Here is a 24584-nt window from a genome sequence, read left to right as displayed (position 1 = left end):
GCAAGGGACACAATTTGCGGAGGAATCATAAAAGTGCTGCTTGACCCATGAGACTGTTTCCTAGCGAGATGTTCTTGCTAAGGCAGCACCGTGCTATCAGGAATGGATTTGCACCTTACAACCATCGGCACTTGAAAGAACCAGAGTGAGGCGCTGTCTTTCGCTCCCAACAGGCTCGATCGGCTGCCCCTTTGGCAGGATGATGGATGAAAAGGTCTGCAATAGCCTCACAACTGTGTATGAAACTTCCATCAGGGCGAAATTCTCCCCAAGGCACTGCCGCGGGCCTCCGTTGAAAGGAAAATATGCCCACCCAATATGATCCAGCTCGCCCGTTTCCCATCTCTCCGGACGGAAGCAGTCTGCGTCAGGACCATAGATATTCTTTTTGCGCGAATTTACATATTGAAAAAAGACAACGAGCTCCCCTTTCCTGACTAGTATGGGACGATCTGCGTCAGGGCCACCACCAGTAGGTAAAATCGTTGTCCGAATGGCTTCACGGTTATTCAGTGGAACGGGGGGGGGGGGGGGGGGTAAAGACGAAGACCTCACTTCCTTAGTCACAGGAGACGGAATTGAAGGGAAGGAATACTTACTTTCTTTAATGACGCAGGAGAGATAGGGCATCTTTCTGATTTGCTCCTTCGTTGGATGCGCAGAGTCCCCCATCACCGAGGCTATCTCCTCTCGCAGGCGAATCATTGCTTGCTCATGGTGAACAAGTAACCGACTGTTCACTCACAGTTAATGACAGCTCAGTGAAATTCCTCGACTAGCGCCACATACAATGTCCACGAAAGGCAACAGGCTGTGGTATCCCTTCCTGCCAGAAGCACATTGAGTAGTTGATCGCGAAGATGCTGTCGGCTGGCAGACTCGTGTGCTACCCGCTTGATAAAGCCATAAGTTTTATCATCCAGGTCCTCGCTATTTTCCAAGTCCAACTGATCGATGTACTGTTCGACAAATCGGTGAACATCGCCACAAGCTTTTCGAAATCCGGGAGGGTTGTAGAGGAAGTGCCAGGGTGCGATACGAAATCGCTTTGCTAGGCCGTCCTGGGCGATATTAAAGCCCTCGGCAAAGAGCCCATTGTCGGCGTCTTGATCAATACCGGCCAATAAGCTGTACACTGATCTTCCGAATAGAAGCGCTGTCGCTATGTCGAGGGTCAGGTTGAAGAATAGTGGTTGAAGATCGACGACTCCATCCAATGGTAGGCGAGCTACCATGTTGTCAACATGCTCGTGGAAATGTTCAAGAATGCGATTCTGGACTCGAGAAAACTGTTTGCGTAAAAGATCTCGAGAATGTCTCCAGGCGGGACCTTCTTGAGTGAAAATGCCGTTGCCCAGACGTGGAGCAAATATAGCTGCTCGTGCACCAAAGCCATAGTCTAGATGGCGTGAGAAAGGTAGAACTGATGCAGGTAGCCATGCAAACCTTTGAAATTGGTAGAAAGAATCGCCTCCACACTCTCTGGCTGCAAAATGTGAAAGGCTCTCGGACCGAATAAAAAGTATTGAGTGATGCTGTTGCCGGGCTCATACTTCTCTGCTACAGAGCACAAGAATGCGAGGAGGTGGCCCTCTGTATTTGCCGTCCACAGTTCCTTGATCCGATCGAGCCCCAGGGGCCAGTTCTTCGTCAGCTCTGGAGGAAGCTCACAGCCGTGTTGATGTCCGAATGCAATGTCCTGTTGACTGTTAGGTGAATTGTCCAGAAAGTCCGTTCATCTCTGCCCTGCTTGCCTGGAAAGATCTATATCGTGCTATTACAATGTGATAAAATGCATGCCCTATGATCAACAAGATAAAGAAGTAAACAACTCATGTGTTGTTTGTCTGTGTAAGGTACGGTATTTGTCATTCTGTCTTTGACCTGCTGAAAAAAGGGGAACCTGCATATCTAGTCATCTAGTAGAGGGGAGGGGGAATATGTTTGAGACCTTAATGAGCTTCTGTACTTCTCTATGATATTCTAAAAAGAAATTCCTCAATTCTATCTCTCTACTCCCTAATCACCCCAATGTTGAGGTGGTAAATTCGGTAGCCAATGAAGAGTATAGTTAAGACTGTGGACCTTACTGAGGTTCTTCACCTTACTATATTTGTATAGTGGCTTAAAGCCTCATCGGGGTCTCAAATTGACCCTACATATCCCAAGACCTTGTCGGCCTTTTCTGAGACCTTACTAAACTGCAAGTTTGCAACCGGATAGCACTGCATTAGTGGAATTCCCATGGAGGCCTAAGACATGTATATCTATGTGGCCTGGGATGTATGATTGTACAGCCCATGACTCCATGTATACCTGTTGCTTGTTTTCCTATCCCTCCAGAGTTCATATGGCTCTGATTTTATGGCAAAATGGCCCTTGTGTCCTTGGGGATCCTTCACCTGCATGAGCTGAGCCCAGACCACGAAACTAACTCGGAAGCTGAATGGAAGAGTGCGGTCGAGTATCAGCGTCTCTTGAACAGGCGATACCAGCCTTTAGCCAGGCCAAATCAGCTAACAATCTAGTTGTTAGTATCGTCGCCGTCCACGGATTGAATGGAGACTCAATAACCGCGTGGAGTGGTCCCGAGACTGGGACGCTCTGGCTAAAAGACTTGATCCCGAAACACATACCCCACGCGCGAGTTCTGTCCTTCGGATACGAATCCTCCTCCTGCCGTTTTGACTGGCCCGGATTTGTAGACAAAATCCGAAGTCTTGCGACGACCTTAGTTGCGGATCTTGAAGCAGACAGACAGAAGCTTGGGGGACTGTCGAACCCGGCCGATAATCTTTGTCTGCCATGGACTGGGAGGTGTAATTGTCAAGAAAGCACTTGCCCACTCTGCAAATTCAACGTCTCCTCTGGTTGCTCATCTGAATGAGATTTTTATTTCGACGTTTGCCATCTTGTTCTTTGGAACACCGCACATCAATATCAACTTGGCCAACCGGCTTGTTCTAGAATCCTCCGGGGTCGGAGATGGCCGCGCTCAACGACTGGGGTATTCACAATCGTCACCCCCGAAGAAGCTCCAGAGCTTGGAATCCATTACTGATCAATTTGCCCCTTTAATGAGAAAGTTCTATACTACCTTTTTCTGGGAAGGGATGCCGACCGATTTTGGAGGCTATCATGATTTCCTTGTTGAACCGGCCTCCGCCGCTCCGGCTATCTACGAGAGCCCAAAATATGCAATTGTCGGCGCAACGCACTCAAGAATGGTGAAGTTGTTAGATTGGAGTCCATCTTACTCTACGGTGCTTGCGACGCTGAAACGGTGCTGCTTGAAGGCACCCGGTGTGATTAATGATCGCTGGAAGAAGGCCAGGGATGCACTGGCGCGAGCTCGGCTTAATGAAGCCCATGAAATGGCTGGGTTTCACTTCAGTCTGCCCGACAAGCTCGCAGACCATGTTATAAAAAACATTTCCAAACAGGAAGTGCGAAATCAGCACCTTTATACGCCCTTGCTTCTGTAAACTACATCGGGAGGAAAGAGATCAGGGAGCAGATTCGACAGGCACTTCTTCTGCCAGACACCAAGTTCATCAGACAGAGCCAGAGGCGCCTTATCGTACATGGCATAGCAGGCTCGGGGAAAAGTCAGCAGTGCACAAATTTCGCTTCTGACACCCGCGAAAGGTAGGGGACTGCCCCATAAATCCCTATCTCCGTCTTTCCATTCGAGTGACTTTGGATGTAGTTACTGGGGCATTTTTACAATCGACGCGACATCCGAGGCCCTTGCAGCCAAATACTATGCCAACATCGGCAAGATAGGGGGTTTGGCAAGCACGGAAAGCGCTGGGAAACATTACCTCTCACAAGCTCGCGAGCCATGGTTGCTGATCATTGATAACGCAGATAACCCTGACCTTCATCTTCCCAACTTGTTTCCTCCCGGAGATCGAGGGCACATTCTCGTGACCACGAGGAACCGGGAAATTCAACGGTATGGGAATGTAGGGAGCATAGAGCTTGGAAGGCTTGGAGAGGAAGAAGCACTCCATCTACTCCTGAGTTCGGCAGGAATCTCGACCCCATGGGATAAGTCGACAGAGACGAGAGGCAAGGAGATTGCTAATGTCTTGGGGTATTTGGCACTCGCCATAAAGCAGGCCGGGGCTGCAATATCTTGCAAACTTTGCAGCCTTGAAGACTATCTCACTTTTTATCAGTACTACCGAAAGAAGCGCAAACAAAAAGATTCTATTGCCTCCGGCAGTGCCAGAGAAGATATTTACTCTGCCTTCGACCTTTCATTCGAACATCTGGATAGGAAACAGACGAGCACGAGCCAGGATGCTATCGATATTCTCAATATTGTCAGTTTTTTCCACTTCTGTGTGAGCTATACACCCTCTCCCTCATCGGCTATGACGAAGACCTCAAGAGCTTCCGGTTGCACCCCCTCATACATGCCTGGGCCAGGGATCGCATTGATCCAAGGGAAAGACAGATAAGGGCTTTGCTCGCTTTAAATACCCTGGTTGAGGCAATTCTTCTATCATCAGATGACCAGCAAGGGCTAGACACAGATCTTGGAAAAGCCATTTTGCCTCACCTTGACAAATGTCTTGCCGCATGTTGCGTCATATTCAGTTCAGTACACACGCTCAGCGCCTTCTCCCACTCGCTTAGCCAGCTTGGTACGTTCTGATTGCTGGCTTAGCAGCAGAGCTTTTGATATTTCTCTTCGATTTGATTCATTTGCGTTTCTACCGAAGGCTTCAGGTCGGCTTTGAGCTTTCGATATCGTTCAACCTCGTTGTCTGATTGGCTGGTTAGCCGCTGGAGATGCATGAAATCTAGCGTCAGCAATGCTGAATGTATTAATTTGCTCCTGATCAACTGAATTTACGCTATATTTCAGAAATATCTGGCAAGCTTTGCTGGACGTTCATGGATATACCTTGGAGTTATGCACAACATAAGCTTACTAAGCAGTTCTTATCCAATGCGCTTCGTCCCTCGCCCGATCCGCATCATCCACTTTGTTCTTCCGTCATATCATTCAACAGGACTACAGGATCCAAACATTCATCGATCAACCCACAGAGTGTGCTTCTATATCGACATTAGCTACTACATCTCTGTTATAGTTGAACATCATGACTCTCGCCGATGAATTATTTCTCCATGTCCCGGATCCTCCTCAGTCCCGGATCCGACGGAAACCAGTCTCCAATCCCAATCTCCATCAAAGCTATAGGAATGATGGTGACAGATGTTCATCACAACCACTCAGTCCGACCATTAGCGACGTAATGACGGCCTCGTCGCTGGATATTCCGCCTCCAATGCCTCCGCGCCCACCATTGAGGTCCAAAGCATCCGTTGCCACGATTGCTGACCCCTATTCTAGTCGCTGCGAGAGGAACTTCAATAGCAATGGTTGGACTTCCGCCTCAGTCCAGCGCGCTGCAACGGACATGATTCCTCCATCGGATTTCAGGACTACTCAGTCATCCACTTCAGTAACTATGCAAAAAGCCTTTGGCGAAGCCCGATATCTTCTGGGTGGACTCATAAGCCGTCCTGCAGAGTCCAACAAGCATTTTACCATATTGCGCCACTCACAAGGCGTGGTCTTCTATCGTGGCAGCACCACATCTGTTACGATTTCTATCTTCTCTGATGCCCCTTTACCTCCCGACCGTTCCTTGTGGCTCCAGAACAAGGGCTGGACAGGAAAAACGGGGATGCGCGCCAAGGCTCTATTCCGACTGACGGATGACTGGCTGGACATCACACCCACTCTGGCCTTGCGCTCCGACCAAGTAGAGCCAAACGACGAGCGGGCATGGCAGCGTGACATTGCCAAGTTTCTGAAAAAGGCTCCGTCGCGTGTGCGCGACACACATCGCCTGCGCGAGACGGCCGTCGCACGGATTCCTGCTGAGGCCGGCGACGGGTACTTTCAGGTTGTACTTTGTCAGGGCCCCAAAAAAAAGGTTCTTTGTACGAGTCCAGTGTTTCGCATTCTTTCCACCTCTCTTGAACCGAGCTCGATTCGGGGCGCTAGTTTGGCTACCCTCCCATTGGAGGTGGGTGCGATGGTGCTGGGGCTATACGCGCAGACAGCGGCGCAGACCGTTATTAACCCGGCCACATCGCTCGTACAATCAACAATTCAACCTCTTAAGCCCTCCTGGGTCACACAGACTGCTGCTGAGACAGCCTACGGGATTGGCATGTCCATGCGATCAAGCGATGACGACAGTACTCAGGGCCCTGCGGCAGCAATGGCCCGCGGTCAACAGGAAGCGATCTCTTTAGAGACAGGACCGAGTCCGCCATACCCCATGAGCTTCAAAGCGCGAGCTGAAGCCATTCAAGGAGAAAGTGTCTATGACATGCAACGGATGCGACTCAGTAAGGTTCCCGATCTGATTTTGGACCGGCTACATGGTTTCTTCTTCGGCTGGGCGCGACTTCTATTCGCCAGAGAGAATGGCGAATGGACAGGTTCTCAATGGTATCAGGCCATCCTTGCCATCCGCAACCTAGATCTTTCTCAGCAGACGCATGTGAACATGTCCCAGGTGATGAAACGCGTCACCACCGTTCGCTTCCTGGAGGAGGTTGAACTACCCGTTCAGTCCCGCGTCGAGGTACGTGTACTCGGTTTTCTTCGGCCCGATATGCCGCCGCCCTGCGGAATAACTGAGGAGGAATTGCTTGAAGCCAGAAATGCCGCGGCTGAAGCGGCCATGTTGGCGGATGCGTGCGACGCGTCGTACGCCCAGAACGTCCTGGATCATCCAGCTTGGGGACCAGACAGTCAAAGAGAAGCCGGAGTTGTTGGTCGTGCCAAAGAAGGAATTGAAAACATATGGGCGCGTGGCCAGAAGGTCGTTGAACGGGTCCCACTGCATTGGCTGGGAGTGAGATCTCCTACAGCAGAGATGCGAGACCGACAAATTACTATGAATGGATTCTACGTGGTCCGCTGAGAATCTATGCTGTTTCGATAAAATCGTGGATAACACTTTCTCGGTGCTGATATGTTCTCAGAGAGTTCCATCAAAACCCATCCAACCTACCTTACCCACTCACTGCTGTTTATTTCGGCAATAACCGACGCCAGATGTTTTGCTTGGGTCATGGTGAGATTGACCATGATCTGTTGGATACCGATCGCGCCACAGAGCGAATCCCACGTGTCCTTCCATTTCCTACTGTGGAACTTGCGTCGTAAGGCGCGAATACTTGTCTTGCGGATATCGTAGGAGACGAGGTCCGTGAGTCCGACGCGGGGGAGCTCAGGGGCACGCTTTGTCGGCAGATGGAACCAGATCTCATAGAAGATCAAGGGGTTGGATTCACTGTGGACTTGGGAGAGCAGCTGCGTGTTGATTACGTAGATGTCCACGCATTCAGCTTGGATCTGATCTTGGAACGACGAGAAATGGCGGGCGCTGCCTTTTTTGTAAGAGGAGCCTTGGCTCCAGCTGTGTTTGGAGGTTCGAGCAATGGAACCCGAGACTGAGATTAAGGTGCCCAGTCGGACGGCACAAAGAGTAAAAGGGTCTCAATATTATCCCACTCACTCCCAACCTGAGGACCCCATTCTCCTAACAAATCCACGTTGTGGTCTTGGTTGCTCAGCGGTAACTTCCGTATAAGCATCGATCGGCTTCCACGCAGTAGCTTTCTCCAGTGTAATTTCATCCAGACCGTCCTGGCGAGAGATCTCGCCAGAGAGTGCTTTCTCAACCAAAGGTTTCAGCACCTCAAGGCAGTAGAAGCACATATGTTTTGCCATGGCCAGATCCAGGTCCTCACCATGCAATCGACGGAGCAAGACACTCCCATGGATATCAACATCCGTCGAGTGTTACCCCAGTTTTCAGGTTCCGGATCGATCTTCGTCTTCAGGGCCAGGGTGTATGGATTCGTCCAGCTTGTTTCTTCCTCTGTTGTCTCATCTGCTAGATCGACATGATGAGCCAATTGGCACACTCGTATGGGAGGGCCTACAGCCTGTGATAAAAGAGAGACGTCGCTCGTCCTTGGGAAATCGGTGTCGACAGCTACGGAGCTGAGAAGGTTTCAACCGGAGCTGTTCTGCTTGAAGGGACTGCTAGCCTGAACCGCGAGCACGGAGGAGCCACCGCTCGAGGTCTCTCTGACCGTATCGTCGAAATAGGTACTGAACCAGCCGAGCGCATGTCGGAAGTCAGCAAGAGTTATGTCCTTGAATTCGTGCTTGGCGGTGCCCGTGTATGATCCTTGCTGGCCGCTCATCACCACGTACTCGCCGGGCATATTATAAGGCGTACTCATGCCATGACAATCTTCCACGGCGGCGTGGACGGACTTGTTAATCACAATATTATAGTCGCAGGTACATTGTAAGAGAGTGGTCGAGCTGTACGGTTCTTCTTTTGTTTTCGACGAATGGGATGGTGAAAAGGAGCTCATGCTTTGGGCCAAGGAAGTGGTCCAAGCAGGGACAGTGGAAGCCCCATTCTGGAGAATAGATAGGGGCCCATATGAGCGTTGGCTGGGTTGTGTCTCTGGGAAACCAGATGCCGAGCCTGTGGTCCTCTGATCGGCGGGTGGCCAGGCAATTGCGGTATCGGGAGCAGAGGAGCTTGTGGGAAAGGCCAGTCGATGCTTTGGCATCTCTTGGAACAGTACCAGCTGGAGAGGCATCGGCTACACCTCTGTGCATAAGGCCATTGACACATGACGCAGAGTGTCCTCAAATCAGGATACCATATACTCGACGGGCCGGCGGATCTGGGATCTAGGCTGTATGATGGGTCAGAGACGCGGTAATCGATGTATGTGGGGCTAAACCCAGGCTTACAGAAGTCGTCTCTTCTCACGCAGTTCCTGAGCTTGTCTATTGACTATCTCTAGGTTCTTGCTTTGGCGCACGATCTCAAGAATATCAGCGGACCTCAACTCCGATAACAGCCGACGACTGCTGGATAGCAACTGGCGGAGGGTCATAACGCGGGTTAAGTCTCTCATTGATCTTCTGCTTGACAATCTCACACAAGGTTTTCAGTCTGTGTATTACTCCTTCAGAACGCACAGTTGTATAGCCCATAGAGGATGGCATTTTCCGTGTCGACCACGCGTGCGATTGTTCAGCAGTGACAGTTTTAGAAACGACTCGCAGGAAAACAAGTCTTCTTACTACACCCGAAATAAGGCAGCGTCGGCACCAACGACGGCTCGCCCTCGTATCGCGTCAAGAACTGTATTTTACAGTAGGTAACGAGGTCGGAGCAACAGCCGCTGCGGAATTTGTCTTTTTTTTTTTTTTTTTTTTTTTTTTCAGTCAGGGCAGCAGGAAGGCCCCTGTCAGGTCCATATTTATAAGGTAGACCCAGGAACTTCCATGCTTTCCAGATTGCTGGGACTCGGCCGCTCTGGAGTTTGACAGGCCTGGACACGGGATGGATATAAAGGCGATATTTCGAAAGTTGGGAAGTAGCTGCGCTATTTGTGAAAGATTCCTGAGACTGGTTGGCCTTGCTAGGACACGCCACGCTCGGATGAATTTATGTGAATCCACAGAAGGGAGCATTCTCTGGAGCGCCCCTTGAGTGACCCGTGGTGACCGAACAGTGGCAGCGGCTAGTTGCACCATGTCCTGTTTGAGCTCTAGTGATCAAAATTCAGGAATAGCACGACAAGATCCTCAGCATGGGTAGAGACTGACCGGAGTCGTGCGGAATAGCAACCAAGTAAAGAGGTCTCTGCTGTATACTCTCCTGCGATTAATCTCTGTGAAGGACACAATAGAGTCCCTTTAAGGAGCTGAGCCACGGTCCTAGCCTAAGCGTCCACCCTTGCCCTGCTGTATGTAATCATAGTTTCTAGGAAAGTATAGGAATACTCAGCAAGCATGGGATGCAGAAGCTCTGAGGGGTTTAGTTTTATTAGAGCATGCCTTGTCTACAAAGGCTGGCTTAATCCCTTTCTATATGTGCACCTGTAATAGCAGATATTATAAAGCTATGCCGTATATAATCAGACCTGGAAAGTCATCATGCTGCAGGCTGAACCAATCAGCTGTGGCCCTTCCTAGTCATGCAGAGGGGAACGGACTAACTAGTCCTATTGCTTTCAGGAACTCAAGCAGCCGTTGTGGAGAACTCAACTCTACAGTTTAAAATAACCCTTGTCGAGTGATCTAACATACAGCTTGATCAGCTGTTCCGATCTTCAGACATCATTTGTCATTCACTATGCAGATTCTTTTGGATTCTTTTGAAATAAGCTTCGTGTGATCTGCATATGGCTCAAGTAGGTCTTCCGACATAGCTTCTGCTAATGCATCTGATATCAATTAACAACAAAAGACCTTACTTACTACCTTCAAATGCTGTGCTTGGTCTCGGACCAAAAAGAGGGGAAACACCATATCCCTAGGTATCTCATCTCGCCAAACATTATCACTCAAAGAACTGGCCTTTTTGAGCAGATTTGAGACTCCATTTGCTCCAAATGGCTCCCCACATGGTCACCGCCAACGTTGCTCCTTTTGACAATTCATCAATTGCTGTTGTGGCCCAAGTTTTGCCATCATTATGAATGACATAATGGATAGCCATGTTCAAGTTCAAGACTTCATAAGTTATGCTGTTCTTCCGGATAGCCAATCAAGCTAACATAGGTATGACGCTGCTGGTTGTCTCCCCTCCTTGAAATGTCGGTGGCCACGGTGGCCACACCACCTTGATAGACTGTTCTGCATTTTCAATTAAGATTAAGTGAAAGGTGAGGTCATGCAATGGCCTCACGATCTTGCACGGACACTGATCTAGGGCATTTGAGATTAAAAACCCCATCACAGGGTCGTCTTTTGTTCTCTTATTCATGATGAAGAATACATCTTTTATTTATGAGATAAATAGATAAGCCATGGCTCCCATGACAACTGCGGATTCCGAAAACGCAGATCGTATAGCAGTTAATTTACTCGGTGGTATTACTCCGTAAGTGTCGGTTATTCACCTAGTCTCTCGAAAGAAATATGCATGCTAACCCGTAATACAGGCTCGTTGGCCTGCTAGGTCAAGAGTTCACCTACAGATATCTATCACAAACTGTCAACTGGCAGGACTGGATAAGCTTCGCACTGCTTCCAACAGGCGTGCCATTTGCTCTTAGCGCCTTAATTAGGATATCAAATTTTAGAAGTCAGTGTATTCCTTGTTGCCGTGAGGCTCATCCGGATGGGTACGACGTCGAAATGAATGTTATCGCAGAGAAGGAGCTACAATCATCAACTTCACCAAGAGTCTGCGAAGTATGGAATGGTCGCAATGTTGAAAGACGTCTCACGCTTTGGTCGTCGACAAACCCTCCAATAAAGGAGTATATAGTACACGGCAACGAAGTGCACGAAAACAAAAATGGACCCTTTGAGCATTGCCGAGAAAACAATGAAAAGTACAAGTACAAACGCAACCACGGGTTTCAAAGTACATAATGAGTCCTAGCCCTTGCGAGCGAATATAAGCAGATCGCTAATCATTTGCAGGTGAAAAGGGAGGAAACAATCTTACCGACGACATGCAGTACCCGCCAAATCTCTCACTTAACCTAGGGCCGTATAGCAGATGCGAGAAGTCCTGTGGAGTTCTCATCACTGGGCTGGCGCTGCAGTTGAGTGTATTGACATTTGCAGCGCTCACAACATTTTTTCCACTATGGACGGGGGAATTCTCGCATGACAATCTCAGATCTCGCCTCGTGTTCTTCTCATTCACGTGTGCTGGTACTTTGCTTCTGTCTCTCTCTCTGTGGTGGACAGCGTACACGATTGGTAAGCCTGAAATCTCTCGCGTGTACAAGCCAAAGGAGGACAGCCAGCAGACTTTCGTCGTTTGGGCGCAGAGAGAAAATGACGATTTAGGGACCGAAGCCTGCATTATCATCAAGAAGATCGAGAAGGAACTTATCTCCGCCCACCGGAATTTAGGTACATTTCCTTCTCAGAATATTGTAATTTCCTACATTTCAGCTTTTTTCCTGATCGTCGGCTTTTTAATTCAAAGTGTTGGATTATCTACGATGCATTGGCCGACTCAATCACTGCAACTACTTGCAATATCGGCCATGTTTGGTCTGAGGTACTGGCTTCACAAGCAGACCATTCCAGATGGTATCAAACTACAATATAACCAGGATGATGGGCCAAAGAAGGAATTCAACACTGGAAAGGCGGAGAAAGAAGTGATGGCCCTGCTACCTCCAGCAGCTCCAGCTGGAGATATAGTGAGGTGGATATCACAGCAAAAAAGAGAAGTATCAACAGGAAAAAGTGGAAATCTCTTCGAATATGGGCCCTGTGGTGAGTCTTTATTAAGTTCCTGCCATTGATGCAGATGTCAAAAGTACTACCCTTTCAGCCCTTATGTTGATAATGATAGTGTATTATTTACTAACAACTAGTATTTTACTATAGCTAATAGCAAGTAATAAAGGTCTTTTTCTTCTAAATAACTATCCAGCTACTATTTATAGGGTTACTAGTAAGCCTATATAGCTTTTAAAACCCTATATTCTTATGATCCTATTTATCTATATAGCCCATAGCCTAGTCGCTAATATCTTACTAGCTAGGGACCCTTATGTACTTTTACTTTTACTTTTATTTACTATATAAAGCTCTGCTATCTAGTTTTATAATCAATTGTAGTTGTACTTCAAAGTATATCCTGATCCAATCATGACATTAACATCAAATAGAACTCAATCAACTCAGAACCAGCTAAGAGCAGAGACACTCACTGCAGTCATCAGCCAACCACACTTTCACTAGTTTGAGGACACTTACTATGCAGCCCTATCACACGCACCGCCGTTGAATCCATCTTGCTGACACTAGACAAGTCAGTAAGTATCAACATAAGGTGGAAAACAATGACTTACAGCATAATTACACTGCAGGTTCGCAATGAACCATGCTTCGCTTTCGCCAAGGTCGCCGAGGAGGGGAATGCATTTCCGGAGAACAGTGAGTGGGTTTGGAATTAGATTCGGATGTGCCAGGACGGAGAGGGGGAGGAGGATTGCCCCTGCCAGCAGAGAGAATTTCATGATCTTGATTGTTGGTTGTACTGCGAGTATATGGTTTATTAGGGTTTGATTTAGGTGGATGAAGCTGAGGCGAGGCGTTTGTATCTTGGCTATGTTCTTTGTTTACTAGACGAGGACACGATTGCGGCTTGTTCAATAGATCAATAAGCACGGAAAGCCTATTGATACATGTCTTTGTTCGAATACATAGTAGCAAAGAAGTGTGTCACGGTCAACATACAACGGCTTGTTCACTTCCCAGGGACTTGCGTATCATGTTAAAGCATCCATTTTATGTGGCTGTAAATAGTGATCCCCTGCGTCGACTGCATAAATTTGGCCATATGCCGAGAACAAAGCATATTTCAGCATTATCAGAGGGTATCCGCTAGTACTGGCAGTGCTGGACTACGTTCTATCTCCTGGTCATCCAGAGTATGCTTTAACGGATCCATGTCTATCCATTCGCCCCTAAGGCATAGTACAATACTTGCTGCAATCAGGACAACCCCTCTCTATACCTCTTAACCTGCGGCCAAATCACCTCCCACCTTTCCAAGCTCTCCTTCCTCCAAATCTGCTCCCGGATATAGAACTCCCTGAACTGGGGTACTCCATCTTCCAACCTCACAAAATCCCTTTTACTCCTCGTGAAGATATGCACATCCGGCCCAACCCTCCACGCCTCGTCCAGCGTCCCCACCCTCACAAACCGACAATACGGCCCCGCTCCACCGTAGTGCGACCAAACCGCTACATGGCACTGAGGACAGCGAGCGATGTTCTGTCCTTTGCCGGATTCCGATGGCGTGAGGATCATTTCTGGTTCAACTACCTGGTTTTGGGTGGCAGGTACGAGTGGCGGGCCGGCTGGTTGTGCGGGCCGCTCCGCAGACGCCGGGACGACTGGCGTGGACGAGGGGAGGAGAGTGACCCTGCTAGACTCGATGACGGCGTTTAGGGCGAATGCGGTGCCCGTCTCGCGTTGGCAGGAAGTGCAGTGGCAGCAGTGGACGATAAGGGGCTGGGTTTCGAGACGATACCGGATAAGGCCGCAGGCGCAGCCGCCTTCCATGGGAAATAGGGTATTCTCTGCTGTATTTGTTGCCATTTTCGGTGCTGGTCGTAGAAAGAGAATGACGGACGGGGGCCACGAGGGCTCTGCAGAATGGATTTAGGGTTATATACATATCTGGGTTAGCTATACAGCTGCGGGGCCTCGTATTTGGTTGGGGTAATTGCCGGATCAACACGAGGTTCGCGGTATGAGGACAAATAGGTATTCCAGCTATGACTTATCATACAATGTCAATGTCATGAATTCTAGGGCTGCACAGGAGGAGGTGAGACTGAAACTGGTACAAAAGATGAGGAACCATCCCCAGATCGTCGAAAGCCTCGTGAGCTGCACTAATAATGATCTAATGTAATATCCAATACTGTTGATGAACAATACTTGTATACATGAATCAAATGTGGCAAAACATTGCCCACTGTATAATCGCTGCTCAAATTGGATGCTGTAAAAGACGAGAAAGGAAAACGTCATGAAGAAGAGAACAGTAGAGTCTCAACCCTGGAGTTCTGGCAGATCCTTGCCGGGGTCCTTAGAGTATTCCCCGTTATCCAATTCCATGGGTGGCCCATGTGTTTGCTTCATACTGATGGTCGGTGGGGGAAATCCTCCTCGCAGTTCGCCGGTGTTGCAGTAGTGTGGAAGACCGACCCCAGGTGCACGATTCAAGTTAGCCACGTTGGCTTTTGTTTTGCGAAGGCGTGAGATCCATAAGAAGAGAAAGACCGAAGTGAGGAGTGCACCGACTCCGGCACAGACGCCAATTCCGGCCTTTGCGGCTGTTGGTAAGAACAAGCCAATGAGGTGGATGAAGAAGGTTGAACCCAGGCCTGGGCACGGGGGAGGTCTGTGAAGCCTCCGTGGAGGCGGATGCTGCCGTAATGAACTGCAGCGAGACTGGAGAGCGGTTGTCCAGCTTGTGGCTGTGGAGTTGGATGTGGATATAGCAGTTTGATATCAATCAGTTACGAAGTCAATGCAGCATACAATTAGTCATTCCCTCGATTACACTGCATCAGTGGTTCAATGTGGCGGGATCAATTCGCAACGGTCAATTTCAGGCGCATAGATCAAGGCGTCTCGACCCTGCTTGCAAATAGACTCGCGGAAAATGCTCGCTCAAAACGCGATTAGCTCACTTTTACAGCTCAGTGAGCTGAGACGCGCCAAGTATCTCTCAACACCATGGGCCCAGATGGCTCGGCGCGAAGCTGGCGGCAACATCTGTCGCAATCAAGCGGATGCTACTCTACCTGCTCAAGTACGGGTGCTTGAGGGATTTCTTTTAAGTACTCCAGACAGAATGATGCGATCAGGTCATGAATCCAATCTCTGGATGTGATCACTTGAATACTAGGAGCGCGTACTTAGCCATACCTTCCGTCAAGTCTGGTTCGATCGTCCATCCTCTCTTGGACATAGACTCATACTGCTCCAAGCGGGAAAATGTCAATATGCAACTCTGATCCCATCATGGCCAGGTCCTACCAGATGAGCAGCCAGCGGCTCAAGCTGAATGCTGTTGGACACGTGCTGTTGGCCTTTCTCGGTGTCATTGGGCTACTCAGCCTGTTTTCTAATCACCGTATGTTCCTTAACATGCTTGAACAATTGGTTATCTACGACGATATTGGGCTAACCCACGGCAGACAGAATTGCAGCCCCGGGGGCAACTCAGCGTCCCCCAACAATAGGCAAGGTGACAATGATATACGGGAACCACTCGATATACGAGAGAACCTTGGAGACACACAAGGAGCACAGTCGGCGACTGGGCTACCCCCTTACAGTTCTGCGAAATCCAATCCTGCACGGCATTTGGAACAAACTCGCCATTCTTCAGTCAGTCGTGCTCCGGGAACTGGAAAAGCCGGCCGATCAGCGATTGCAGTGGCTCTTGTGAGTACCGGCAACCCCTGGGGCGTAGACTTGACGTCAACTGACGAGAAACATGTTGACGCTATACAGTTGGTTCGACAGCGACACGGTGCTGATGAATCCTAACATGCCGCTGGAGACATTTCTTCCCCCGCCGGAATTGCCCAACGTGCACCTGCTGACGAGCAGGGGCTGGAATGGGCTGCACGGCGGGGTGTTTTTCCTTCGCGTTCATCCGTGGTCCGTGGAATTGCTTTCTGCCGCCATCGCCTACCCGGTCGTGAAGCCTAACGTCCAGCTTATGGTGGCTGGAGCAGTCTGCCATCAACAATGTCTTGGCCGAGAACGAGTACTTTGCTCGATCGACCGTGTACTGCCCGCTCCGGTGGTTCAATGCCTACATGAGAACATCCGAACGGGGTAGACCTCGACCCTAAGACTCCGTTGCATCTCCAGGTGTCCCCTGGTGATCTCCTCGTTCACTTTCCGGGAACCCCCCAAAGCCAATTTGACGCGGGCCGTGACGCCGTATCTTGAGATAGCAGAATCCCATAGTCGGGACTGGGCGATCCCACTGGAGGAGACGAGGTATATAGAGGAGACGAAACGGTTCTGGGCGGACTTGCGTTTTGGCTCGTTCGGTCGGATAACCTCTATTCCTGAGCCGATTGGTGCAGATGCTGCGAAAGGGAATTAGTTGTATATGCTTTGTGCATATGGAGATCATCTAATGCACTCCGAATTAATCGTTATACAAAAAGATTAGATATTTAGATAGACTCGGTTTCGCAAGACTACACTTCTGGAACAGCCGGCCCTCATCGTGTCAACGCTGAAGAACCGAGATTTTAAATGTAGAGAGAGTTGGGAGAGAGTTGTTATATCAGTTGACCGTGATATTCCTAGTCAATTGTACACCAGGCGAGTTATCATTACATACAAACAAATCACTCAACAACCGCCATCAACTTCTTCCACCAGGTATCCCTCACCCGGGGCGGCTTCTCGGCGGCAATAATCTCCGCCAGCCCAGTCTGCATATCCACCTCCTCGCTGCGCCACGCCCACGGGTCGCTCCAGAAGATCAACCGGTGACCGAAATACAGCACCAGGAAGGCGGGAATGCCAATATACGCGGTGAAGAAGTTACTCGCGGACCACTCGGAGGGGAAGAACACGGTGAACCCGTTGATCAGCGCGAGGAAGACGGCGCCCACCAGACCGACCGTCATGCCATAGGGCTGCATCTTGGAGACATACGGCTTCTCGATGCCCTGGACCTGGCAGGCCTTGTTGAAGCGGAAGTACACGATGCTGCAGCAGATCCAGGAGATGAAGCCGGAGGTGTTGGTGAAGTTGATGAGCCAGTTGAAGACGGTGTTGGAGCCGTTGCCGACGGCCAGGTAGGCCAGGAGCGAGAAGAGGGCGGAGACGCCGACGGCCATGTAGGGGACGCCCCAGCGGTTGCAGGCCTTGAAGACGCTGGGGGCGTTGCCGGAGACGGCGAGGGAGTAGAGCGAGCGGGAGGACATGTACAGGAACGAATTGCCGGCGGACCAGGCCGAGGTGAGGATGGCGGCGTTGACGATGCTGTCGAGCACGGGGATGCCGGCGTTGTGGATGGCCACGACCCAGGGCGAGGAGGAGGCGTCGCCGTTGCCGGAGATGATCTGCTTGGCCTGGGAGGAGCAGATGACGCCGATGGCGAGGGCGCCGAAGATGTAGAAGAAGACCAGTCGGTAGATGTAGCGGCGGGCGGCGGTGGGGACGTTGCGGCGGGGGGACTCCATCTCGCCGCCGGAGATGATGATCAGTTCCGGGGCGAAGATGAAGGCGATGGCGCTCTTGACGATGCACTGCAGCAGGCCGACGAAGCGGCCGGCGGCGCCGTGCGCCAGATACTCGTTCATGGGGCCCGGGTCCTTCCAGTAGTGGAAGCCCAGGCGCTGGCGGTTGGGGCCGCCGCCCCAGAAGAGGATGAAGGAGAGGAAGAGCAGGCCGATCAGCGTGATGATCTTGATCCCGGCGAACCAGAACTCGGTCTCGCCGTAGGCTTTGACGGGCATGAAGTTGAGCAGCACAATGATGACCAGCATGATGGAGATCCAGACGGCGATGTGCACGCCGGGGTGCCAGTAATCGATGACCATGGACGCGGCGACAATCTCGTACGGCACCAGGATCCCCAGCGAATACCAGTAGAGATAGCCCATGGCGAAACCCATGCTGCGCGACACATAGCGAAACCCGTGGTAACTCATGGTGCCTCCATGGACCGGCAGATACGCGCCAATCTCGGCCATCCCCGTCACCAGCGCATACACCAGCGCGGAAATAAAGACGTACCCGAGCAGCAGCGACAGCGGACCACCGATGGCGAGCGCCTGTCCCGACCCGACAAACAGACCCGTCCCGATGGTGCCACCCAGTGCCATCAGCTGCACATGACGGTTTTTCAGTCCTCGCTCGGTGATCTTGTATCGTTCGTCCAGGAGATCGCGCTCGACCAGGGCCTGGATGGTGCCATGTTTGATGTTGGCCTCGGGGTCGTGGTAAGGGGGCGAAGCGCCAGTGGGTTTTTCTTCCGCCATTTTATTTGATGATTCTTGATTCATGGTGTTACACTTACACAGGAAGTGAAGACGGAACGAAACGAGGGAAGAGGACAGACCGGGGGGGACGGGAGGTTAAGTAGGGATTTTTTCTGGCGGCCCGAGGTCGGCTATCTGGCTCTCATGGCTGATAAGTCCGTGCAACGGCCACCATGAGACACAAGACATGCGATCATCCCGATAGATAATCTGTCTCTCACTGTCTCTCTTTCTCGCCTTCTTTTGTTCCTTCTCACCGGGCTCTCCCCGCACCCGGAACGGTGACACACACACACAGAAGTCACCATGGCCTGTGATTGGTGCATCCGGCTGATAAGGACATGGATGCGGGGAGTGGCAGTCAAGATGATTGGCCCGAAGGAGAAACACGAGGCATTTAGAGCCACGCTAGGCCGGACATGGCTTAGTGTCAGCGTGGCAGGGGCAATTTTTCGCTTTGTGGCTGATTCCTTGATTCGCGACCGCACATTCCCAGATAGACCCAGATAGATAATCTGAGATAGGAGCACGATCAGATAGATTCCAGGCGGTAGATGCAGGTATTCAAGTCATCAAGTGCCTTCCAGCACATGCATATGTTGCAGAGACTGGAGATCTCTCTGTCCACTGCCGTTTCCATCGATTCAGCAGATGGACTCCTCTACGGCCAGATCATATGATCCGGGGAAGACCCATCCCCCCAGATTTTACATAATAGAAACAGCATCCTCCAGATTACGGTGGAGAGAGCATCAGCACTCCACTCCCTCTGAGTCTGGAATCATATCATCTTTCTAGAAGATGATATGCCCTCTCGCTATTCACTCATTCAGTCATTCTTACTTGAACCTTTTGTCAAAGTTTTCCTGCAGCCATGAACCACACCCAGCGGTCGTCAAGCCTTGTCATCTTGCTTTAGGCTTTAGCCACACACCGTTTCTAACCGGCCCGGCACCGGACCGGGATTCGGTGGCTGTCCTCTCCTCAGCCAAAGGTGTACCATGTGCCGTGTGCACAGTAGGTAAATTCGTACGCATGTCTCACAGATGCTTTATCATGCTTATCTTGGAGATCTGACTAGGCCTCCCATTATTCCCTCATCTGAGATGCAATCCGGATAAGCCGTTCTGATAGATACTAGATACTAGATAGATAGATCATGCCATGTCACAGCGGCACAATAGGGTTTAGTGGCTTGTCTGAATAGTTGCCACAATTACGGGATGGAACTCCAAGGATAGCCATGCCTTTCCATTGGGAAATGCTGTGAGATGTGCGGATAATGTAGACTGCTACAGTGTCCAGGTGTCCTTGTGTCATGCAACCAGGAAAACATGAACAGCAATCCAGACTGTAGACAATGTGCCTGTTGTCTTGTGGCCGGCGGTTACCTAATGCTCTCAAATATCTACTGTAGGATAAACCATGCAGTCCATGCTCAACTCTGCTCCAGCCCATTTACTTGCACAGATCTGAATCTTCTGAATTCTGATCGTCATGTATATTTTGAGGTCGATGCGCGACGTATCTACTTATCCTAGTGCCAAGGCAAGCACTATCGCAATCCCTGTATCCTGATCCCCCCATCATTGCTGGGGTTGCCGCCAGTGGAGTAATGCACCGTCAGTCTTGTAAAAACGGCATCTCAACCTTGATACTACCGCCAGCTAAACCCACCCCTGCTTCGCCTTGATAGCCGCCACATGATCCTTCACAATGCACTGGAACTCATCGGTCCCATAGTAAATGGTATTGCCGTCATTCGGCGACGGTCCTGTGCTCAGCGTATCCCCATACTGCCAGTACAAATCCCCGGACAGCCCCGTCGTATTCAATGAGGTCTTCTGCCAGGGCGTCTCGAGCGCGCAGTGGTCGGAGGTAACGCCGTACTCCTCAAACAGACAGGGCTTGCCGGCGGCCGTGCATGCAGCGCCGTGCGATTGTACCCAGAGATCGCCCCATTCGTGGGAGGTGCCCCAGCTGTCCGGGTACAGGTGGAAGGTTCCAAAGTCGATGGTGGGGATGGCGAGGTTGCGCGTGAAGTTGCTGCCTTCGACGTAGGTGAAGGGGTAGCTGCCGTCGGAGAGGAGGTCGAGGCCGAAGCCCTCTACACATTTTGTCAGTGTTGTCGTTAGAGGAGATGGACGGAGAAAGTCGGCTGGGGAGGAGGAACATACCATCGCCAATGCAAACCATATGCCGCTTATCCAGCTTCTTGATGTACTCGCTCGTCGACTTGATCCATTCGTACAGCACATCGGGATCACAGCCCTTGCATCGGGGCTCGTTGGCCAGCTCCCACGCAAACACCGCCGGCGAGCTCGCATACCGCGACACCACCGCCTTGACATACCGCCGGTACGCCTTCTGGATGTTCTGGTTCGTGTAGAACGCATTATGGTCCGTCTCGCCGTACGCCTGGACATACGCGTTCATCCCGCCATAGTCGTCCCAGTTATTCACAAAGTTGATGACGAGCTTGATGCCGTGCTGCTCCGCCGCGTGCACCACATAGTCCAGCCGCTGCAGTCCGTCCGCGCCCGTGTTGATGGTCGATTTCCCGTTCGCGTGCACCTGGTAGTACACGGTCCCCGGTCCCGGGACCGTGTTGACGTCGTTGAAGCCCCAGACGCGCAGGATCTTGAGCCCGGACTCTTTCATGTGGTTGAAGACGAGGTCGACGTCCGCGTTGTTGGTCAGGAACCCGATCCAGTACGAGTTGGAGCCGGCGAAGTAGCCGGTTTTGCCGTCGATGCTGAACTGCGTTCCGGATGCGCTGGCGAATTTCTTTGCGCTGGGGGCGGCCAGGGCAACCTGGCCCATGAGAAGGCTGGCCACAGTGAGCCAGGAGAACTTCATCTTGGTTGTGGTTGTAGTTATGTCTGTGGTGGATAGACAAACAGCAGACGCGTCGAGAGGTCAAGTTTAAATAGTTGACAGCGACACTCAGGGTCAGCGTCACCGACGGCCCGTTCCCCGTGTCCCCGTGTTCGATTTGGCATATTTCGCAGGATTGACTGACTCGACCAGAAGTCAGTGGAGCGGACGTCGAGAAATATATGACCCTGAGCTGTGTCCGTGATGGATGCGGAATGGTGGACGCCACTCTTGCAGGTTGGATTGGTGGACTCTTCGGCCTTTCGAATCCTTCAATCGGCAGGACTCGCTCCTCTCCAGAATATTTCTCCATGCTAATCGAACTATTGGTTTGCCGATATGGGGATACCCCGCATGATCGACAGGCACCAAGACTCGTCAGCCATGCGGAGGATGCCTCTCCGTTTCAAGAAGGGAATGGCCATTCCCCGGCATATCCCGAGGCCTCGTGTCGGAGGAACACTAGAACTTGATGTGCGCATAATCATATTGAATGACAGTAACATCAGGCAATGTTAATCACAATAGCAACTTTCGCAACATATGAACGATTCCAGACTCGAAACCACGGCACCTCCTCCACACTGGGTGACGGGAATCCATCACTCAAAGAGGACGCCAGGTACAGTCCACCTTATTGCAGCACTGGTCCCCATTCTTCCAGATACAATTATTCACATTCGCCTTGATATCACACGGCACCTCGGTCAACTCAAACGGCACACACATCTGCGGATCCTGCGAGTAGAAGGTCATGGCCGGGATCTCCGCTGGGCAAGCGGGCCCGATACCCGCCGCAAACCCCCCCAGACAGTACTTGCCACAAGGCCACTTGCTCAGCACGAACTGACCCGCGTTAGCAAAGGTGGGAGTGCGCCCAATGTGCGCTCCGTTCTGCGCATTGTTGAGCCACTGCCCCGCGTGCGCGCCCGTCGCCACATCCCCGTACACATCCTTGATGTAGGTCTTGTCGGAGGGGTTGATGGCGCGGCCGGGGGTGCATTTCTCGTCACTGCAGAGCTGGAACTTGCCGTAGCGCTGGACCATGCTGTCTGGTGCGGCGTAGTACACCCCGTCGTTGCGGAGGCCGAGCCGGTTGCCATTCTCCGCGGTGAAGGTGTAGCATTTTCCTTTACCAGAGCCGTTGGCGTTAGCATATCATGAGGTTGTTTGAGGGTTAAGGGTGTTGCGGGAGGGGTTGGACTCACCACTCTCCAGGCCAGACGTACACATCGTCTGCGTCTTAGCCTGGCAGGACCCGTCATTTGCCTCGGCCGTTCCTTCAGGACAGACACACTGTCCGTTGACCATCAGCCTGCCGTTCTTGCATACCTGCTTGCACTGCTGTCCGTCAAAGGAATACCCCGTCGGGCAGCAGTGATAGCCAGTCTGCGCCGAGCCAGCCAGGTCGTGGCCGTCAGCGCAGCAGTCAAACGCCGTCTCGGGGCTCCCGAGCAGTCGCTGGCCGGCCAGGCAGCAGGCGAAGTGCTTCTTGTCGGCGCTGAGGGTGGGGCCCGTGCCCTGGGCCGCGCAGGTCTTGGTCACGACGCATTGCATGCCTTGGTCGCAGTCCGGATCGTTGTACTCAATCTTTTGGCCGTTGATGCGTGCGTCGTTGCTCACCTCGAAGGTGAGGATGTTTTGGCGATACATCTTGGCTTGGAGGGGAGGGGCCTGCAGGAGCAGGGCAGCCAGAGTCAGAGCGAGGGTCTTCATGGTGATGGATTGTTCAACTAAAGCTGGATGGGATGTCTTGTGGGTTGGTTACTGATTAGTGAGAGGTTTCTGGCCGTGGGTTTTGCTCGTTTTATATTTCGGCCAGTGCACTCTGTGTACTTGTAGCTGCCAGCAGCCATGATGTTCTCACCCTACTCGAAGCGCCGTTACCTAATGGCAACTCAGCTCTTGAGGATTTGTGTGGCATCTTCGCCAGCCACTTCTCAGCCTGCCTGACGCCCATCAGCGACGATGATCCAGCCATGACAGGCTGAGGGCAATTCAATCATGGTTGTTCGGTGATCAGCTGGTTGATCATCCCGAACAGAGGTAGCTGAGCTCCTGCCAATCCCACACTTGACTGGTCAGGAGTAGACTTGACTCTGGGACCTCCGCAGAGAACGTAACATCGCATGAACGGCATGCAGTGTGATGGATTTGACGGATCACATACAGTTTCAATCCAGGCTGGTCTATTTGGTGCAGCCTGCATAGTGGAGTTACTTGATGTCACCCCGATGAGTTGCAGCATGACCTTTAACTGTTGAGGTTCCATTGCTCGTACTGCGTATATGGATGCTGGACAATGTCATGCATTCATATTTCACTCAGTGTACAGTATTCGAGGAACAACAGGCGATGTTCGGTACTCTGCTGTCAACGAATGAGACGTCTCGCCTCACACTGTCAGTCCTCAGCTAGCCACTGCTTATATGTCTCTGCCCTGTCTCTATCGGCAGCAATTACCAACGACGAGTGCAGGCTGCAACTCCAGCTGCGTCAATTCATTTCCTGCAGGTGTCTCAATCAGGATCGACATTCAGCACACGCCACATCGTATATATCCTGGCGCATGAGCAGGTGTTTGGCTTCGAGACTCAGCCTGTTCCTGTGTGATGCGTATCTGCAGTTGGTTCTTGAGATTGTGAACCCCTTGCTTGGCAGGAGGTTGATTCGCCGCAGTCAATGGTTGCATTGGGTAGATTTTTTGACGCTCCATGATAAGGCTTCAGCTCCAGATGCGGGGCAAGTGTCTCTGCAGGTCATTTGAGACATGGCTCTCAACGTATCGAGTTTCGGCACAAGGTGAGGTCAAGGGTAGCACCCACCATTGTCTGGAGGTCCTCATGATTCAAGCCAAAGCATAACTGCCAGAAAGGGATGCTCTTCGTAGAGGGTGCTGGCATGTAAGAGCAGCTCATTCGTCTTGCCCACTATGCCCTGAAACATATCTCGTAATCGTAGCGTGACTGACCGTCGAACGGGTTGGGATGGTTGGTAAAGGTGGTTCCTTGACCTCAGTTCCCCCATCATGATAGGAACAGCGTCACTTCACAAGAGACAGGAGGCGATCTTTCCAGACCCTCCACGCAGTGTTTGCATCGAACATT

The 24584-nt window shown here is 51.2% G+C and overlaps 11 protein-coding genes across 11 annotated transcripts; 3 read left to right on the top strand and 8 right to left on the bottom strand.

Moving 5' to 3' along the window:
* Positions 1-96: 96 nt before the first annotated feature.
* On the bottom strand, positions 97-1872 carry AFUA_7G01160 (cytochrome P450; the record flags this gene model as incomplete). Its single annotated transcript, XM_741723.1, has 4 exons — positions 97-733; positions 790-1399; positions 1447-1699; positions 1861-1872. 4 exons carry the CDS (start codon positions 1870-1872, stop codon positions 97-99), a joined length of 1512 nt encoding a protein of 503 aa, XP_746816.1.
* Positions 1873-2446: 574 nt separating this feature from the next.
* AFUA_7G01150 (LipA and NB-ARC domain protein) lies at positions 2447-6962 on the top strand (the record flags this gene model as incomplete). The annotated part of the gene is made up of 5 exons (XM_741724.1): positions 2447-2860; positions 2889-3393; positions 3444-3648; positions 3710-4407; positions 5188-6962. 5 exons carry the CDS (start codon positions 2447-2449, stop codon positions 6960-6962), a joined length of 3597 nt encoding a protein of 1198 aa, XP_746817.1.
* An 86-nt stretch (positions 6963-7048) lies between these two features.
* On the bottom strand, positions 7049-9200 carry AFUA_7G01140 (uncharacterized protein; the record flags this gene model as incomplete). Its single annotated transcript, XM_741725.2, has 2 exons — positions 8067-9200; positions 7049-7494 (listed from the first exon to the last, which is right to left on the bottom strand). Exons 1-2 carry the CDS (start codon positions 8665-8667, stop codon positions 7049-7051), a joined length of 1047 nt encoding a protein of 348 aa, XP_746818.1. The 5' UTR covers positions 8668-9200.
* Positions 9201-10243: 1043 nt separating this feature from the next.
* On the top strand, positions 10244-12459 carry AFUA_7G01130 (uncharacterized protein). The gene is made up of 4 exons (XM_077805145.1): positions 10244-10275; positions 10332-10967; positions 11029-11456; positions 11516-12459. The coding sequence occupies exons 2-4, from the start codon at positions 10894-10896 to the stop codon at positions 12355-12357; spliced, it is 1344 nt and encodes a 447-aa protein (XP_077661274.1). The 5' UTR covers positions 10244-10275; positions 10332-10893; the 3' UTR covers positions 12358-12459.
* Positions 12460-12813: 354 nt separating this feature from the next.
* AFUA_7G01118 (uncharacterized protein) lies at positions 12814-13077 on the bottom strand (the record flags this gene model as incomplete). The annotated part of the gene is made up of 2 exons (XM_001481370.1): positions 12814-12861; positions 12910-13077. 2 exons carry the CDS (start codon positions 13075-13077, stop codon positions 12814-12816), a joined length of 216 nt encoding a protein of 71 aa, XP_001481420.1.
* A 620-nt stretch (positions 13078-13697) lies between these two features.
* On the bottom strand, positions 13698-14131 carry AFUA_7G01105 (GFA family protein; the record flags this gene model as incomplete). Its single annotated transcript, XM_741727.1, has 2 exons — positions 13698-13878; positions 13974-14131. The coding sequence occupies 2 exons, from the start codon at positions 14129-14131 to the stop codon at positions 13698-13700; spliced, it is 339 nt and encodes a 112-aa protein (XP_746820.1).
* Positions 14132-14626: 495 nt separating this feature from the next.
* AFUA_7G01102 (uncharacterized protein) lies at positions 14627-15128 on the bottom strand (the record flags this gene model as incomplete). The annotated part of the gene is made up of 2 exons (XM_001481369.1): positions 14627-14961; positions 15119-15128. 2 exons carry the CDS (start codon positions 15126-15128, stop codon positions 14627-14629), a joined length of 345 nt encoding a protein of 114 aa, XP_001481419.1.
* Positions 15129-15604: 476 nt separating this feature from the next.
* Positions 15605-16433, top strand: AFUA_7G01100 (glycosyltransferase family 34 protein; the record flags this gene model as incomplete). Its single annotated transcript, XM_741729.1, has 3 exons — positions 15605-15716; positions 15781-16030; positions 16100-16433. The coding sequence occupies 3 exons, from the start codon at positions 15605-15607 to the stop codon at positions 16431-16433; spliced, it is 696 nt and encodes a 231-aa protein (XP_746822.1).
* A 439-nt stretch (positions 16434-16872) lies between these two features.
* Positions 16873-19189, bottom strand: AFUA_7G01090 (proline permease PrnB). Its single transcript, XM_741730.2, has one exon. It carries the CDS (start codon positions 18622-18624, stop codon positions 16957-16959), a length of 1668 nt encoding a protein of 555 aa, XP_746823.1. The 5' UTR covers positions 18625-19189; the 3' UTR covers positions 16873-16956.
* Positions 19190-20267: 1078 nt separating this feature from the next.
* AFUA_7G01070 (glycoside hydrolase 5 family protein) lies at positions 20268-21790 on the bottom strand (the record flags this gene model as incomplete). Its single annotated transcript, XM_741731.1, is given in 3 exon segments — positions 20268-20707; positions 20778-21482; positions 21502-21790. The coding sequence occupies 3 exon segments, from the start codon at positions 21788-21790 to the stop codon at positions 20268-20270; spliced, it is 1434 nt and encodes a 477-aa protein (XP_746824.1).
* Positions 21791-22083: 293 nt separating this feature from the next.
* AFUA_7G01060 (cysteine-rich secreted protein) lies at positions 22084-23193 on the bottom strand (the record flags this gene model as incomplete). The annotated part of the gene is made up of 2 exons (XM_741732.1): positions 22084-22607; positions 22686-23193. The coding sequence occupies 2 exons, from the start codon at positions 23191-23193 to the stop codon at positions 22084-22086; spliced, it is 1032 nt and encodes a 343-aa protein (XP_746825.1).
* Between the last annotated feature and the right edge of the window lie 1391 nt (positions 23194-24584).

This window comes from Aspergillus fumigatus, chromosome 7, assembly GCF_000002655.1.
Source record: "Aspergillus fumigatus Af293 chromosome 7, whole genome shotgun sequence".
NCBI classification, from domain to species: Eukaryota; Fungi; Ascomycota; class Eurotiomycetes; order Eurotiales; family Aspergillaceae; genus Aspergillus; species Aspergillus fumigatus.
Note: the sequence above shows the minus strand (reverse complement) of the source record. Positions and strands in the feature narration are given on the sequence as shown.

What these genes read in the sequence shown, in the direction of transcription:
- AFUA_7G01090 (XM_741730.2), bottom strand. Translation starts at nt 18,624, where the DNA reads ATGAATCAAGAATCATCAAATAAAATGGCGGAAGAAAAACCCACTGGC.
- AFUA_7G01130 (XM_077805145.1), top strand. Translation starts at nt 10,894, where the DNA reads ATGGCTCCCATGACAACTGCGGATTCCGAAAACGCAGATCGTATAGCA. An exon ending in TTACTCGGTGGTATTACTCC is followed by an intron (nt 10,968 to 11,028) that starts GTAAGTGTCGGT and finishes CCCGTAATACAG; the next exon opens with GCTCGTTGGCCTGCTAGGTC. An exon ending in ACGCAACCACGGGTTTCAAA is followed by an intron (nt 11,457 to 11,515) that starts GTACATAATGAG and finishes AATCATTTGCAG; the next exon opens with GTGAAAAGGGAGGAAACAAT.